Here is a 16047-nt window from a genome sequence, read left to right as displayed (position 1 = left end):
GCCTTGGAATGTGAGCTACATGGCCCCATTTCTGTGAAGGGATAACAGACTGATTGTCTGTGCCCTGGAGATGTTCTGGAAAGACCCAGGAAAGAGACTGCTGGAGCCTGCTCAGGTCAAGAGAAGTTTCAAACAAGTAGATCTAGTGGATTGAGATGCTAGAGGAACCCTAGAGAGGAGCTTTACTCAGGGATGAGAATAATACTATTCTCCCTCCCTGCATGAGCACATTAGACAACTTGCTGTAAAAAGTTAAGGTACATGTTTTACCTGTACATCAGAGTTAATATGCCTGTTCTTTTATCTGGAATGATTGTTTTTTCCGCTGCAGCAAAATACTTTCCCCATTTCACAGACCTGATTAGAGACTGCTTTCTGAGAGCTGGTGAAGTTCAAGGATCAAATAGGATTGTTTTAGAGAACTCGTAATCTGAAGTTTTACTCTACCCTCCTCTCTGAGACTCTGAATCACTTACTCAGTCAAAACTTAGAGGCAAAGAAGGGTTTTGACTCTAATCTTTAAAACAGCATAAGCATTGTGACAACTTCACAAAACAGGCAGAGCCTACTAGAAAAGGTGTCCTGTTATCTCCAGAAAATCTTAACACAGAGTTCCTTGCTAATTGGCTCCTGTGGCAGAAGAAATTTTGAATCCATAGCATCAGGCCTGCTGACAGGAAGGGGGCAAAGGGGGCAGTTGCCTGGGCCCTGGCTATTCTAAGGGGCCTGGTGCTCCCAGCTGCCATTATTGTACTGCAGCAGCAGTGGCCAGAGCTCTGCCCCTCTTTGAATTGCTGCTGGACTGCCATGGTGGGCATTCTGTGGGGCGCTCAGGGCTGGGTAGGGGCAGTGCTATGCTCCAGGTGGTGCTGAACGCTGGCTGTCACTTGCATGCCCAGCCTAAACAGCTCATTATTTTGGAAAAATTCTGCCACAGCATCTCAGAAATATATAAACATTCTTTCCTATATGTAGAAACATTGCCTATTAAAATACGAAAACATTGCCCAATTCATACAACATAATAGTTGTTTCTTTATTTTCAGGATTCCATGCCACAAAACTATTCACTCACAGTCTGACCTAAAACACAGTTCACCAATAGGTGTCTTTTTTATTGGCTGATGGGGATGTGAATCAGACCACCACTAGCCAGATTATGGTCTTTTTCATAATCTAGGTCTAAGGAGCTGGTATGTTTTTGTTCTTGATGTAGTGACTTGATGCCAGATGTGACTTTAGACACCAGTGTCAGTAGTTTTTGTTGAGTGGTGGTTGAGGGAGACTAGAAGATTTTCCTAAATTGAATCCATCTTGCCATGGTTAGTCCTGTTACCAAGAGTACAAAAGTAGCTATCTTAGTGGATAGCTCTTAAGTGTTTGGAGAAAAAGAATGTCTCCTCTTTTGAAGTTGTTTTTCTCAGTTGTGTGTATTTCCGGTTCAGCCAGCTAACTGAAGGCAGTTTAATATGCGTTTTCTTATATGTAAATTAATAATTGCTTCATACATTATTCAAGAAAAGTCTTATTTTGTATCACTGATAGCTCTTCTAATTTTATATAAAGATATGCTAATGGATTTAATTAAAATAATTATATGGAATAATGTACCCTGAACTTTACCCTAAAATAGTACATATTAATCATCATCAGCAGTCATATTTCCAGCTACAAAGACAATTACAATATTTGATTGATGTTAGATGATAAGTAAAATATTTTTCCCTTTTTTGTTTAAAGATTTGGATTGAGTATTAGTAGTGTAATTTATCTGTGACATGACACTTGGCACTGGAAAGCATAGTGATCATAAATAAATATGAGGACTTCTTTGACTTGTGATTTATGGTCTATTCTGATTTGATTTTGAGAACCTGCAGCTGTTGTTTTCTTACATGGGAGATGCAGGTGCTCGTAATTTCTCAGACTGATGCCCTGATGTAGGAACCCGGTTCTTTTGGCCTTTTAAATGTGTAGGGCTAAAGTTATTCAAAGATGCACATACTTTTTCATATAAATAGTAAGACTCAGGATGATAATTCTCCTTTTCTGAATAGCTGTGGTACATCTGCACCTGCAATATTATGTTCCTTCCTGGGCATTTCTGTCAAAATGAAGAGGGATTGGAGAAAAATGAAAAAGAAGAGGAAGATGATGATGGTGATCAGGGATGATCAAAATTGACTTAAGATTTTTAAATAACTGTATTGCTTTGTTAGAAGCACATCCATAAATATTTGAATGCTGTGAAAACTAGGAAGGAAAAATAATTATGTATGTATGTGAGGGTATAACTAAGACTAATCAGCTATTAATCAACAATCCTGACTATTAGTATCATCTGGATTAATATTTCACTGGAGGTAATAAAAGCTCTTTTTACTGGGTCTCTGAAAATAAGTTTTTAATGCTGGAAAACGCATTGTGAAGTCCAGCATTGACAGAGTAGTGCACTTGGATCACTTAATTTTTTTCTGTATGAAATTACTACAATTATATGCTTATACCATGTGCTTTACTGTTACAGTATTGTTTCTGAAATAACTTGGCTGAGATCGCTTGGGTATTGCCTCAGATGAGTTATTGATAGTGTGACAATCTAGACATGAAAGTCTAGAGTAATTTATTAATTTGCAAAATTCCAATAATTTTTGAATTTTAACATCAAAATTGGATATATGTGTGCATGTGTACACATTATTAATGCGTGTGTGTATGTACACACACACAAAGACATGCATAACACTCTGCACAAACCTTTTGTAAGAGTATCAGAGAGGTAGCCATGTTAGTCTGTTACCTTCTAGAACAAGAAGTCGTCCTGTGGCACCTTATAGACTAACATATTTTGGAGTGTAAGCATCTGACGAAGCGGGCCTTTGCCCACAAAAGCTCATGCTCCAAAATATCTGTTAGTCTGTAAGGTGCCACAGGACTTCTTCTGGTTCTCTTTTGTAAGAGTGAAAGTGCCAAATTCAAGGCTTTGGTTAGGTAGTGCCACAATTAAAATAACCTGTGCAATCTCAATTCAGATCCTTTGTGCACATGCATATATTATTGTATACTATTTTTTTTTAAAGAACCCATTCAGTGCATAGGATGGATACTGATTATTGGGGTTGTTCATTTCTTCTTCTTCTCATCATTCACCATGTCTCTTTTCATTATTTACTGCACCCCATCCCAAACCCTTCACTTAATATAGAATTAATTTCCTCATTGGCTAGTGCTCTTATTGTACTATCTTAGTTCTTAATAGATTTATCTTCACAAAATCTCTGGTGTGATTTATTTTTATCAACACCTCAGCTGGTAGTATTGTCTCAGATTTTTGCAGCTGGAGAACTGAAGCTCAGGGATCAGTGCCTAAAATACACTTGAACCTCATTAATCTGGCAGCATTAATCTGGCAGCCTTGAGAAACTCAGTATGCCAGTTTTCTAGGATATGGTGGGTGGATGGGTGGGTGAAGGGTGAGGGTGGCGCACTTACCTGGTGCCCTGCTCCCCCAGGCACACATAGCTTTGTGTGTCCCCCTCCACCTCTATGGGAGTAGTGGGGAAAAGCCTCCAGTGGAGTGTGTCACATGGCTGTCATTCTCCTAGCTCGGGGAGAGCGGGAGCAGAAGAGTGCACTGCTTTCCACTGCCCTACCCCTGTCCCCTGTAAGGGGCCATACTATGCGTATTCCCAGATAAGGAACACCTGGAGATGGAGGCTCAAGTGTATCAAGTGCCAAATAATTTTAGGTGCTCAGTTTGATAAACATAGGCTGGTTTATTTTCAAAGTACCTGGGATTGTATTTCACTTCACATGTTTAGAACAGAGGTCCCATAGGTGTCAGTAGGAGTGGTGAGTGCCTTTGCAAATTGAAAATCAGATGTCTCAGGTTGAACACTTAGGCTACCTTTACATTGTGCCCTTAAACGGAAATAAGGGAGGCAATTTGCGCTATTTGGTGTTAATTTCGAAATAGGCTATTTTGGCATTTGGCGCTGTCTGCACGCACCAGTTGTCAAAATACTGCACTGTTTTGAGGCATCCCTTAATCCTCCTGCAACAAGGTGTAGAGGGATGCCGTAATAGCACGCCCGGTATTTTGAAAAGTATTTCGAAATACCAGCTAAATTTCATAGACATGGAGTAGCTATTTTGGGATACCTTGGTATCCCAAAATGGCTCTGCCATGTAAACATAGCTGTAGAAAATGAGGGTGATCCAGTGACCACTTGTGATGTTTTGGTTTAAGTGACTTGCCACACGTCATGTGAGAACTTAGGCAGAAGCAGGAATGGAATCCCATTCTCAAGGGTGCTGTTCAGTGGCCTTATTCAAGGCACACACACACATGAACTTTTGCAACAAATGAGGCAGTGGTCTATGAAATTTAGTTTTATTCCCTGTACTCTCCTGATTCATTCCCACCTCGCAGTTCATCCTGTGCACGAAATGAAACATGGGTCCTGTGGAAAAAATGTGATCATGTAATTAAAAATGGATTGACAATTAAAGCCCTTAATTTTCAATCTTTTTATTGTGTTTCTGGTAAACTTTCTGGTAATTTTCTGTGTTCATTACCAAAATTAAAAAATGTTTGGAAATTGCTTCAACAATTAACATTGCAATTTTATGGGTACATATCACTTATTTGCACGTTTCAACTTTAAAAACCTCTAATCTGAAATGTAGATGGATACAGGTTTTAATTGCAACTCATTTTACCATGACAAAAATTTCATTTCTACTGTGTTGAATGCTGATGGTATGGAGCATTATCTGTATATAATCTAATCACAGATTCATAGAAATCTAAGACTGGAAAGGACCTGGAGTGATCTTGTTCAGTCCTCTTCAGTGAGAAAGGACCAGGTGCTATCTAGACCAGTGTTTCCCAACCTTTTCACTAGTGCAGACTCTCAATCATCCCCCAAACTATTCACAGACCCCCAAATCACTTCCCACATGTGGACCCAAAACCACTGCCCCCAAAGCATTAGTGGACCCCCGTCAAAGCTAATTGTAGCTGATATGTATACTTCATTAAATGAAGAATTAAGCAACAACATAGATTTTTTGGACAGCAATTTAATAACAATATTGGAAGACATTTAATTTAAAAATAATTGGCTGTAACTTTGCAATTTACTTAAAACTTATTTTCTGTGATCATTTTTATTTATCTTTTTTTTTTCCACGGACCCCCAGAATACTTGTCCATTGACCCCAGGTTGGGAACCAGTGATCAAGACAGTGTCTAGCAGGTGTTTGTCTAAACTGTTATTAAGACTGCCCCCCAGTGACAGGGATTCAAGTTCTAGTTGAACTTGAAACCCTTCTAGTTCAAGTTTTTTCCGAATGTAAAACCTAAATCTCCCATACTGCAATTAAAGCCCATTACTGCTTCTCTGTCATCTGAGCGGACAACAATATATCACCCTTTTCTTTATAGCAACCTTTTGAATACTTGAAGCCTTGTTATCATGTCTCTGCTCAGTCTTCTTTTCTCCGGATTAAATTAAAACAATTTTTACAGTCTTGCCTTTCCTTGTCATGTTTACTAGATCTTTAATGTGAATTGTGGTGGCAGGGCCGTCCCTGTGGATAAACCCCTCCTTTCCCCCTCCCCACTTCTCACTCCTTTTGGAGAGATGGCAGCTATCTAGCTACCTGCTCTCCTTCCAGAGGGCAAAGCTGGGGCTGGCAGATCCCAGCACTTTCAAAATAAGGGTAAATGGTAAAAATCACATCATAGCTTCTGTAAAGCCTGGGAAATTTCAGGTCAGAATTGGTAAAAACTGAAAACGAAGGCCTTTATTGATAATGTATTGACATGAGGAGGCAGTAGTAAAGTTCCACAGGCAACCTGGAGATTGGAATCATCTGACTTTTGAGTGTTTGGTTTTATAATCTTCAGGTTCTTGTAATATAGTTTTCGGATCTCTCTCTCTCTTGCCTGTGCGCACATGAGAGGGAGAGAGAATGAATCTTGGAACCTGCCAACATTTTGAAATGAATGACATTTCGCTACTTGATGATAGTCAAAAATGGGCTATTCAGTCTTCTTTCAGTCTAATTGGATAAATAGTTTGTATGCTATAATGCATATATTTTCTGTCAAGTGTAATTTGGCTTGACTATTATTTTAGGGAATCATGGTAGTGAATGGGAATCAAGAATTTGCTAATGTGCTTCCTCTCTCTCCCAACCTATATTTATTCTCTTCCACCCATTCCCTTTCTTTATCTGGTAGATACCCAACTTGTTAGGCTGAACTTAAATTCTTACTCTTTCTGCTGCAAATACCACATCTATGCTTGTTTTGTGAGACATCTGTCATCTTTTTGGGCGCTTTAAAATCTGACGTCAGTAGGATGGACAGAGAATCTGTGATATCCCTGACTGTGCACTCATCTATCCTCTCTTAGTCCCTGCTGTAAGTACTTGTTATGTATCTACCTTACAAGTTAGAAGGAGATGCATGAAAATACAGGTAGCAAGAGGAAGGAAATACTGTGTCCTGTGAGAAGGAAGAGTTTTGTTTGACACAAAGTACAATTCAACTTATCTGAACCTATTTTTTCCAGTGAGCTTTGGTGTTTTCCTCATTCAGTTATGTTTAATTCTTATCTGAACAGTGAAAAAATTATTTTTTGCCATGGTGAGATTTTGCAAGGACAAGGGAACTAGCAAGTGTCACTTATCTGATGCCATCCTATGTTTAATCTGTGTGTGTGGCCAGAGAGGGTGGGGGAACAGAAGCTGCAATAACTTTAAGATTTATGTAGAATTAGTGGTTGTCAGTTTTGGTGCCATGAAAAAGATGTGAACCATAAAATAATTCATTAACGTGAGGATGTATTAGGTAATATATTGTGAGCCAGAAGGGAAAGCTCAAAGCTTCCAAAGATCAGTGACTAAAGGGGTAAGGGAAGAAAGGTCAATTTACCACCTTCTTTAAGTACTGTTTTTATAGATGTTCCACTGTAAGGGTTTTTTTTTTTCTTTTTGCATCCCTGCTCAGTCAATTGGAGAATTCCAATAACAATCTGTTCCTCTCATATAGCTCCTCTTTGAACAGGAGGCTAGCTGTACTGGGGTAGGCTATCTCTCCTCAGTTCCTTCTCAGCCGCCCTAGGCTAGAGAGGGAGCCAAGAGCTGTCCATTCACAGATTAACTCCTTTCGTTTTGCCGTTTTTTACTGGTCATTTATTCTTTCCTCTTTAGTACTTATTTGTTTTTAGTTGGACCCTGCAAAGATCCAATGGGCATGGACCAGGAAGTTATGGTATGAGGGGGTGGGGTGAGAATCACAGAAGCTCTTCACCGGAGAAGACTGGGTCACCTAGCTTGTCACCACCAATCCCAATGCTCATGGCACCAAGGCTACATCTACACTAGTCAAAAACTTCGAAATGGCCATGCACATGGCCATTTCAAAGTTTACTAATGAAGCACTGAAATACATATTCAGTGCCTCATTAGCATGCGGGCGGCCGCGGCACTTAGAAATTGATGCGGCTCGCCGCCTCATGGCTTGTTCAGACAGTGCTCCTTTTTGAAAGGACCCTGCCTACTTCGAAGTCCCCTTATTCCCATCTGCTCATAGGAATAAGGGGACTTTGAAGTAGGCGGGGTCCGTTTGAAAAGGTGCCCTGTCTGGATGAGCTGCGCGGAGGTGAGCCGTGTCAATTTCGAAGTGCTGTGGCCGTCCGCATGCTAATGAGGCACTGAATATGTATTTCAGTGCTTCATTAGTAAACTTCGAAATGGCCATTTGCATGGCCATTTCGAAGTTTTTGGCTAGTGTAGACATGGCCCAAGAGACCCAGGTCCATGTTTCTGACTCTGTTGGTATTGGCACCAGTGCAAGTACCACTCGCACCAATGGACTATAGGTGCACATTGGACTTAACCACTCTCTGGCTACGTCTACACGTGAAGCCAACATCGAAATAGGCTATTTCGATGAATAACGTCTACACGTCCTCCAGGGCTGGTAACGTTGATGTTCAACTTCGACGTTGCACGGCACCACATCGAAATAGGCGCTGCGAGGGTACATCTACACGCCAAAGTAGCACACATCGAAATAAGGGTGCGAGGCACAGCTGCAGACAGGGTCACAGGGCGGACTCAACAGCAAGCCGCTCCCTTAAAGGGCCCCTCCCAGACACAGTTGCACTAAACAACACAAGATACACAGAGCCGACAACTGGTTGCAGACCCTGTGCATGCAGCATGGATCCCCAGCTGCGGCAGCAGCAGCCAGAAGCCCTGGGCTAAGGGCTGCTGCCCACGGTGACCATAGATCCCTGCAGGGGCTGGAGAGAGAGCATCTCTCAACCCCCCAGCTGATGGCCGCCATGGAGGACCCGGCAATTTCGACGTTGCGGGACGCGGATCGTCTACACGGTCCCTACTTCGACGTTGAATGTCGAAGTAGGTCGCTATTCCGATCCCCTCATGAGGTTAGCGACTTCGACGTCTCACCGCCTAACGTCGAAGTTAACTTCGAAATAGCGCCCGACGCATGTAGCCGCAACGGGCGCTATTTCGAAGTTAGTGCCGCTACTTCGAAGTAGCGTGCACGTGTAGACACAGCTTCTGATGTACTGGACTCGCCGCTTCTTGGTACCTGGGCTCTGGCACTGAGCTTTCCAGGAGCAGTGAACACAGTGGCATCCCCATGCCCTGCACCACTTTTCTCTTCTTTGAACTCAGATTCCTATTGTGTAAACTGGTCGTCACAGTTTTACTGCCAGCTCCTTGCCTCCACTGGCCTGTGGCAAACCCAGGGCAACAAGACTCACATGTCCCTAACTTAGAGTACCAACAGGCAAGAAAGCACCTTCTTTCCCCAATGGATTCAGAGTTGTTGGACAATATTCCTTCTTTTCATCCATGTGCAGGATAATTTTTATGTGCACTGAGTTATGTGCAAATGTGCACCAGCAGTAGAAATAAAAAGCATAGTTGTGGGTGCTCTGCTACTCAGCTGGGCGGCATTTTAATCTCTCCTGAGTGGCTGCGTAAGTGTGCAGTTTACAGGTAACACTGGTATATAACCCTACTGAACCATTGGAGGGGGGGGTGGGGGAGGGAAAGGAATGTGAACAGTTTAAAAAAAAAAAAGAGATTGAAGCAGTGATGCCCCTTCTGCCATCCATGGCAGATGACTTTAAATCATTCCAGAACCTACTCCCAAAGGAATGGCTGAGGTGATGTAAGTGCAGCTGCCTGAAGTAACTGAGCACCATCACAAATTGGTGGATATTTCTATCAAAGCAAAAAAGCAGTGAAGTAGCACTTTAAAGACTAACAAAATAATTTATTAGTTGAGCTTTCGTGGGCCAGACCCACTTCTTCAGACCATAGCCATACCCGAACAGACTCAATATTTAAGGCACAGAGAACCAAAAACAGTAATCAAGGTTGACAAATCAGAAAAAAATTATCAAGGTGAGCAAGTCAGAGAGCAGAGGGGCGGGGGAGTCAAGAATTAGATTAAGCCGTGTATGCAAAAGAGCCCCTATAGTGTCCCAGAAAATTTGCATCCTGGTTCAAACCATGTGTTAATGTGTCGAATTTGAATATGAAGGAGAGTTCAGCAGTCTCTCTTTCCAAAGCAGAATGAAAATTCTTCAGTAAGAGGCAAACTCTTAAGTCATTAACAGAATGGCTCACTCCATTAAAATGTAGACTAAATGGTTTGTGAATCCGGAGTGTTTTGATGTCTGTTTTGTGCCCATTAGCTCTTTGTCTGAGAGAGTTTGAAGTCTGTCCGATATACAAAGCATCTGGGCATTATTGGCACATGATGGCTTATATGATGTTAGTTGAGAAACATGAGAATGTGCCTGTGATTCTGTGACTAACCTGGTTAGGTCCAGTAATGGTATCTTCAGAATAGATATGTGGACAAAGCTGGCAGCAGGCTTTGTTGCAAGGAAAAGTCCCAGGACTGGTATACCTGTGGTATAGATTGTGGCTGTTGGTGAGAATCCTCATAAGGTTAGGAGGTTGTCTGTAAGAGAGAACAGGCCTGTGTGGCATCCCAATTAAGGATAGGTTGTAGGTCTTTAATAATTTGTTGCAGTGGTTTGAGTTGGGGGCTGTAGGTGATGACCAGTGGTGTTCTGTTCTTGGCTTTTTTGGGCCTATCTTGGAGTAGCTGGTCTCTGGGTATTCGTCTGGCCCTGTCAATTTTTTTTTTTTTTTTTTTTTATTTCTCCTGATGGGTAATTCAGGTTTATGAATATTTGGTAAAGATCTTGTAGTTTTCGGTCTCTGTCAGTAGGATCAGAGCAAATGCGATTGTACCTAAGGGCTTGATTGTAAACAATAGATCTAGTTATTTGTGCAGGATGGAAGCTAGAAGTGTGTAGGTAAGTATAGCGATCAGTGGGTTTCCAGTAGAGTGTGGTATTGATTAGGCCATCCTTGATTTGTACTGTAGTGTCCAGGAAATGTATCTCTCGCGTGGAGTAATCGAGGCATAAGTTGATGGTGGAGTGCAGATTCTTAAAGTCCCTGTGGAATTTTTCTAGAGACTCCATACCATGGGTCCAAATCATAAAGATGTCATCAATGTATCTTCAGTAGAGGAGGGGTAATAGGGGATGAAAGCTGAGGAATTGTTGTTCCAGGTCCGCCAAAAATATATTAGCATATTGTGTGGCCACGTGGGTGCCCATAGAAGCTCCACTAATCTGGAGGTATAAATTGACCCCTAAACGGAAATAATTGTAGTTGAGAACAAAGTGACAGCGGTCAGACACCAGATTGGCTGTGGTGACATCAGGGATGGTATTCCTGATCGCTTGTAATCCATCTTCGTGTGGAATATTAGTGTACAGAGCCTCTATGTCCATGGTGGCAAGGATGGTGTTGTCAGGAACTTTTCCGATGTTTTGTAATTTCCTCAGGAAGTCAGCGGTGTCTTAGAGATAGCTGGGAGTGTTGGTGGCATAGGGTTTGAGGAGGAAGTCCACATAACTGGATAGTCCGGTGGTAAGAGCGCCAATACTCGAAATGATAGAGCGTCTGGGGTTTCCAGGTTTGTGGATTTTGGGAAGTAAATAGAATAATCCAGGCTGCGGCTCAGATGGTGTGTCTGAGTGAATGAGGTTACGAGTAGCAGCAGGGAGTTCCTTAAGTAGTAGTTGTAATTTCCTTTGGAATTCCAAAGTGGGATCAGCGGAGAGAGGTCTGTAAAATGTGGTGTTGGAGAGTTGTCTGGCTGCCTCCTGTTCATAGTCTGACTTATTTGTGATGACAACAGCACCCCCTTGGTCAGCTGGTTTGATTATAATGTCTGGGTTATTTTTGACACTCTGGACAGCATAGCGTTCAGCATAGTTGAGATTGTGTCTCATTTGGCATTGTTTGCGTATAATGAGAGTCTGAGCACGGTTGTGGAAGCATTGCACGTAGAAATCCAGACTTTCACTATGGCCATCAGGGGGAGTCCACATAGAGTTCTTTTCCTTTTGGTGTTGGTGGGGCTGGGGGGCGGGGTTGAGAGATTCAAACTGTTGTTCATAGTTGTGTTGGAAGAATTCCTTCAGATGGAGGCGGTGGAAGAAGGCTTCAAGGTCACCACAGAATTGTATTAAGTTTGTGGAAGAAATAGGGCAGAAGGAAAGACCCCGTGATAAGAGAGACTCTTCTTCTGGGCTGAGTTGGTAGCTAGGAAGGTTAACAAAATTGTTAGTGGAGCTGTCGTTGTAGTTGTAGTATCCTGAGGTGTGAAGTAATTTAGAAAATTTATTCTCTTTTCTTTTTTGTAGGAAGTGGAAATGTGTTTTATAGATTTCTTGTGTAGTACAAGTAAAGCCTTGTTCTGTGGGGGCTTGCGTGGATGCCTAAGTGTTGATTAGAATATCAAGTTCAGAGAGTTGATTTTTAATCATCTTTTGTTTATTGTAAAGAATTTTGATCAAGTGATTCTTCAGTTTCTCACAGAGCATGTGACGTAGATGCTGTCTGTAGTCGGTGTAGTACGTTGATTGTAATGGGTTTTTCACTGTCAGTCTCTTGTGTACAATGTCCATTTTCTTGCATATGGAGAAAAAGATGATGTCTGTCTGGATCTGGGTGAGTTGTTTCATGTAGTTGATGGATCTCCATTGGTGGATGTTTCTAGTCTTTCAGCTCTGCCAGAGCTGCCCTCCCAATTAACGAGGCCTTCCTAGACCCTGGTAGGGTCATATTACAGAATGCTGTTTCTATTCCACAGATACAGAATTGGACTGACAAAATGTACTGTGAGCCCACCAAGCTCATGGAATTTTTGTTTCCCATCCACCCCAAATTCCATCATCCAAGATGCAGTTAATTCTAGAGGTCACTAGTACCAATTTAAATCCAACCTATATGACTGAGACAGGAGTCTCTTGGACCTGTTCATCAGGAAAGCCTATTCTTCAACCACACTTCAGTTACTGGCAGCAAATTACCAGGTCTTGTTGGCCAAATAGTACTGTTTAAATTGATTTATTGTCCAATTCTCTGACACTTACATGATCCATGTCATGATCGTAATTAGTGAGGGTCAGCTGTCGGTGAAAGCAACTCTCCCTGTGTACACTTGCAACATCAGATAAAACTAGGGTTACCATATTTGAACGTTCAGGCACATTAATACAACATGATTTGGTAGATACTGATACAGATATGCTCCCTTTCAGGGGTGTCCTCTTTTTTGAAAGTTCAGATATGTGGTAACTCTAGACAAAACAGACAGCAGCATGCTCAGTTTCCGTGGCTGTGGTGGTGAGCAGGTCCTCTTGATACTATTTATACAGCTTCTCTGAGGAGGTTCAAATTACAGTAGAGAATCTCCCCTTTGAGGGAATGAAGTTGTTCTCCACGAATACATGTGTGTTTTGTCACATGCTGAAGAATTCTCAGGTGATTCTTTGATCCTTGGGGGTATACATATTGGTCTACCAGAGGAGATATGACTCTCAGCTGCAGCTGAAACTGTGATCACCAGAGCATGCATCTCAGTACCTGTTGCGGAGATTGTGACCTGCAGAGAGAGAAATCAAAATTCTCTAAGTATAAGCAATAATCTTCCACTCAGTCCTTAATGTCAAAGCAGACATTTTGAGGTGTTAGTTGAGGCACTGGTAGAACACACTTCTTTCCAGCACATTCTGGGCAGCCCCATTCTGCCTTTCAGAGACAACCTTACTCAATTCTTCCATCACCTGAGAATCAGAGACTTATAGAACAGTAGAACTTGAAGGGACCTCAAGAGTTCATCGAGTCCAGTTCCCTGTCCTCACGGCAGAACCAAGCACCGTCTAGGGTCTCTAGATCATCCCTGATAGGTGTCTGTCTAACCTGCTCTTAAATATCTCCAGTTATGGAGATTCCACAACCTCCTTGGGCAATTTATTCCAGATGGATAACCTCTAACAAGTGGGTACTTGAAAATGTCAAGACTAGATATGCCATTTACTTCTGTCTTCTATCCTCTTGTCAGGGAACCTTCTCAGGAGAGTCTGTTATTTCAAGAGTTGACCCATCTCCTCACCATGGGAGCTATAGAGCCTGTTCCCATACATTTCAGGAGCAAAGGCTTCTATTGTTAATTCTTGCTACCAAAGAAAGAGGGAGGCTGGAGACGCAAAATGTTTAGTAGATGAGTCAAAACATAGAAATTCAAGTTGGTCATCCTATCAGCAATCATCCTAGCCCTGGAAGAAAGAGATTGGTCTCTTGCCCTTGGCTTTTACTACACATACTTTCACATCTCGCTCATACCAAGGCACAGGCTCTGTGGCTAAGAACAGGAGGAAAAGGGGCCTGGGAGGGTGTTGATATATTGAATCCATCAAGTTTTCTCAGTAATTTTAGAATATCCTTTCTCAGAACTTCTTTTGGGTATTTGGCTTATAGTTTACCCCTTTCTTGGAAGTGTTACTGTGTAATCAAGTAACGTGGTCTCTGTAAATGCATTTCTAACTACCCCTCTGCATGAGCAGAAGAGACACACAGATCTATAAATACATAAATATGTTCCTTCTTATTACACGTTTATCTGAGGGGTAGTCCCACGTATCTAATAAAGTTAGATCCCTATGAAGTGTGTCTTGTCCTTTTCAGTATAGCTGAACAGTGTTGTCAAATGGGGACAAGGGTGATCCAATTGATACAGCTTACTTGGCTAATGATGCCTCTAGATTTCTGCAGATTTGAGGGACTTCATGTAGTTTCCCTAATTTTTTTTCATTATTTTTTCCACTGGCAAATCTCTCAATCGATTGCTACTTTTGAGAGGGAAGCATTTCAACATATGGTGGTAAGAGGAATTTGCCTTTTCTAATTCAAGTACGTTTCTGTTTAGATGGTCCATCTTGTAATGTTGTAGAACTCTTATTTTCAAGCTCTCCCCCTTTCCATGAGAGACTTTAACTTGTGGTAACTGTCAAACTGGTGTTCACACTAAACTCATTGTTTTGTCTTTAACTTTTAGGGGTCTGCACTTAAATACTTGCCAACTATTGTCAATGATGTGAAATTGGTATTTGATCCAAAAGAACTTAGGTAAGTAATATTAATAAAGTAATGTTCTGTGTACTTCCTATTGTCTAGAGCTACATTTTTGTGTTTGAATTTGGGTATAATTATTTAATTCATAATATTTTATCTGCATTTTTATTGCTAACTTGAATCTCTAGGACAGGGATGGGGTATCTATGGCCCACGAGCTGGATCTGAACCTTTGCTTAATTTCATTTGATGTGCAGCAAACCTCAGTTCTCCCCTGCAAGGCTGACACTGTGAGCACTGGCATGCTCTGTTGTAGGCATGAAGCTCTGAGTCTTGCCCCATCCATCCCCCTGGGTCAGGAGCCATATGCACCATCTCGGCTTGCCACGGGGGGGGTGGAGCTCCGAGTGTCTGCCCTCCTGTGGGGCTGAGACTTTGAGTGCTGAGTCACCCCACCATGGGGGAGGAGTCCTGAGCCTCAGTGCCTCCCTGTCTCTTGGTGCCTGAGTTGAACATGTTATCTTTCATGTTTTAAAAGAAAACAGCCCCCCTAAGTTCAGTTGCTTTTTAACCTGTGTTTGGCCCTTGATTGTTTAATTTTTTTTTCCTTTCTCCTGTGGGTCAATGGCCTGTTACAGAAAAAGGGTTTTCTGCCTCTGCCCTAAGACAAAAAAATTATACTCTGTTACTGACCTTTGAACCCAGATGGCACAAAGAATTTTGATCAGGATTATACATAAACATTTTTATTCTGAAATAAAATGTGTGGAAGAGAAGTTTATTTTTTATTGACAAATTTCCAAGCCTATCTTGTAAAGATCATCTGAGATGCCAAAAATTGTAAATCATTTGACTGATATTAGACTTACAGGTCATGATTTAGTGCATTACTGTGCACCTCAATTGATCTGAATAATGATAGCTTTGGTACAGGTAAGTGCACTCCAGTGGTTTTGTATGCAAATTTTACGAGAGCAAAGGCACTCATTTCTCTATGCAACCTTTTTACAAAAAAAAAAAAGAAAGGTAAAGGAGAAAATTTGTTCAGAAAAAACAAATAACTGGGATTTTGTAGTACTTCTGGTATGTAAAAAGAAAAAAAAGATCTGTGGTAATCAGATGTTTTGGTTGCATACATTCCTCTGCATTTTATACAATGGTATATTCTGCCATTTTATTGAGGTAGTGTAGAGAAGAACATTCAAGAGTTAGTAAAAATAAATTCAGAGTTAATTTTAACAAATAAATGCGTGGGGTCTTAGAAATTAGAAGACTATAATTCAGTAGCTAAATTTTTATTTGGAAATAATCTGTACAAAAAATCATAATTATTGCTGAAAGTTTTGATTGCACCTGCAAGCTAGAGTATGACTTTTTCATTTATGTCCTCTGCACATCTGTATATATTATTTCCCATTAGGTCCTCTAGAGCTGCGAGTATAGAGGTCGAAGACTAAATGATTTTTGACAGATGTATGATAGCAAAAAATATTGAAAAATGTTGTTCAAAAGTGAAATTGGCCAAAGCACTGAATTGGACAAAAG

At 41.3% G+C, this 16047-nt stretch overlaps 1 protein-coding gene across 4 annotated transcripts in view; it reads left to right on the top strand.

Annotated features, from left to right (window-relative positions):
* DOCK1 (dedicator of cytokinesis 1) overlaps positions 1–16047 on the top strand; it is a 620618-nt gene that overhangs the window by 143208 nt on the left and 461363 nt on the right. For all 4 annotated transcript variants that reach the window (XM_075000462.1, XM_075000464.1, XM_075000465.1 and 1 more), the window contains one exon: positions 14486–14556. In XM_075000462.1, coding sequence (XP_074856563.1) covers positions 14486–14556 — 71 coding nt within the window. The remainder of the gene's footprint in view (positions 1–14485; positions 14557–16047) is intronic.

This window comes from Carettochelys insculpta, chromosome 7 (genome assembly GCF_033958435.1).
Source record: "Carettochelys insculpta isolate YL-2023 chromosome 7, ASM3395843v1, whole genome shotgun sequence".
Taxonomy (NCBI): Eukaryota; Metazoa; Chordata; order Testudines; family Carettochelyidae; genus Carettochelys; species Carettochelys insculpta.
The sequence above is the reverse complement of the archived record's forward strand: the minus strand, read 5'-3'. Positions and strand labels throughout refer to the sequence as shown.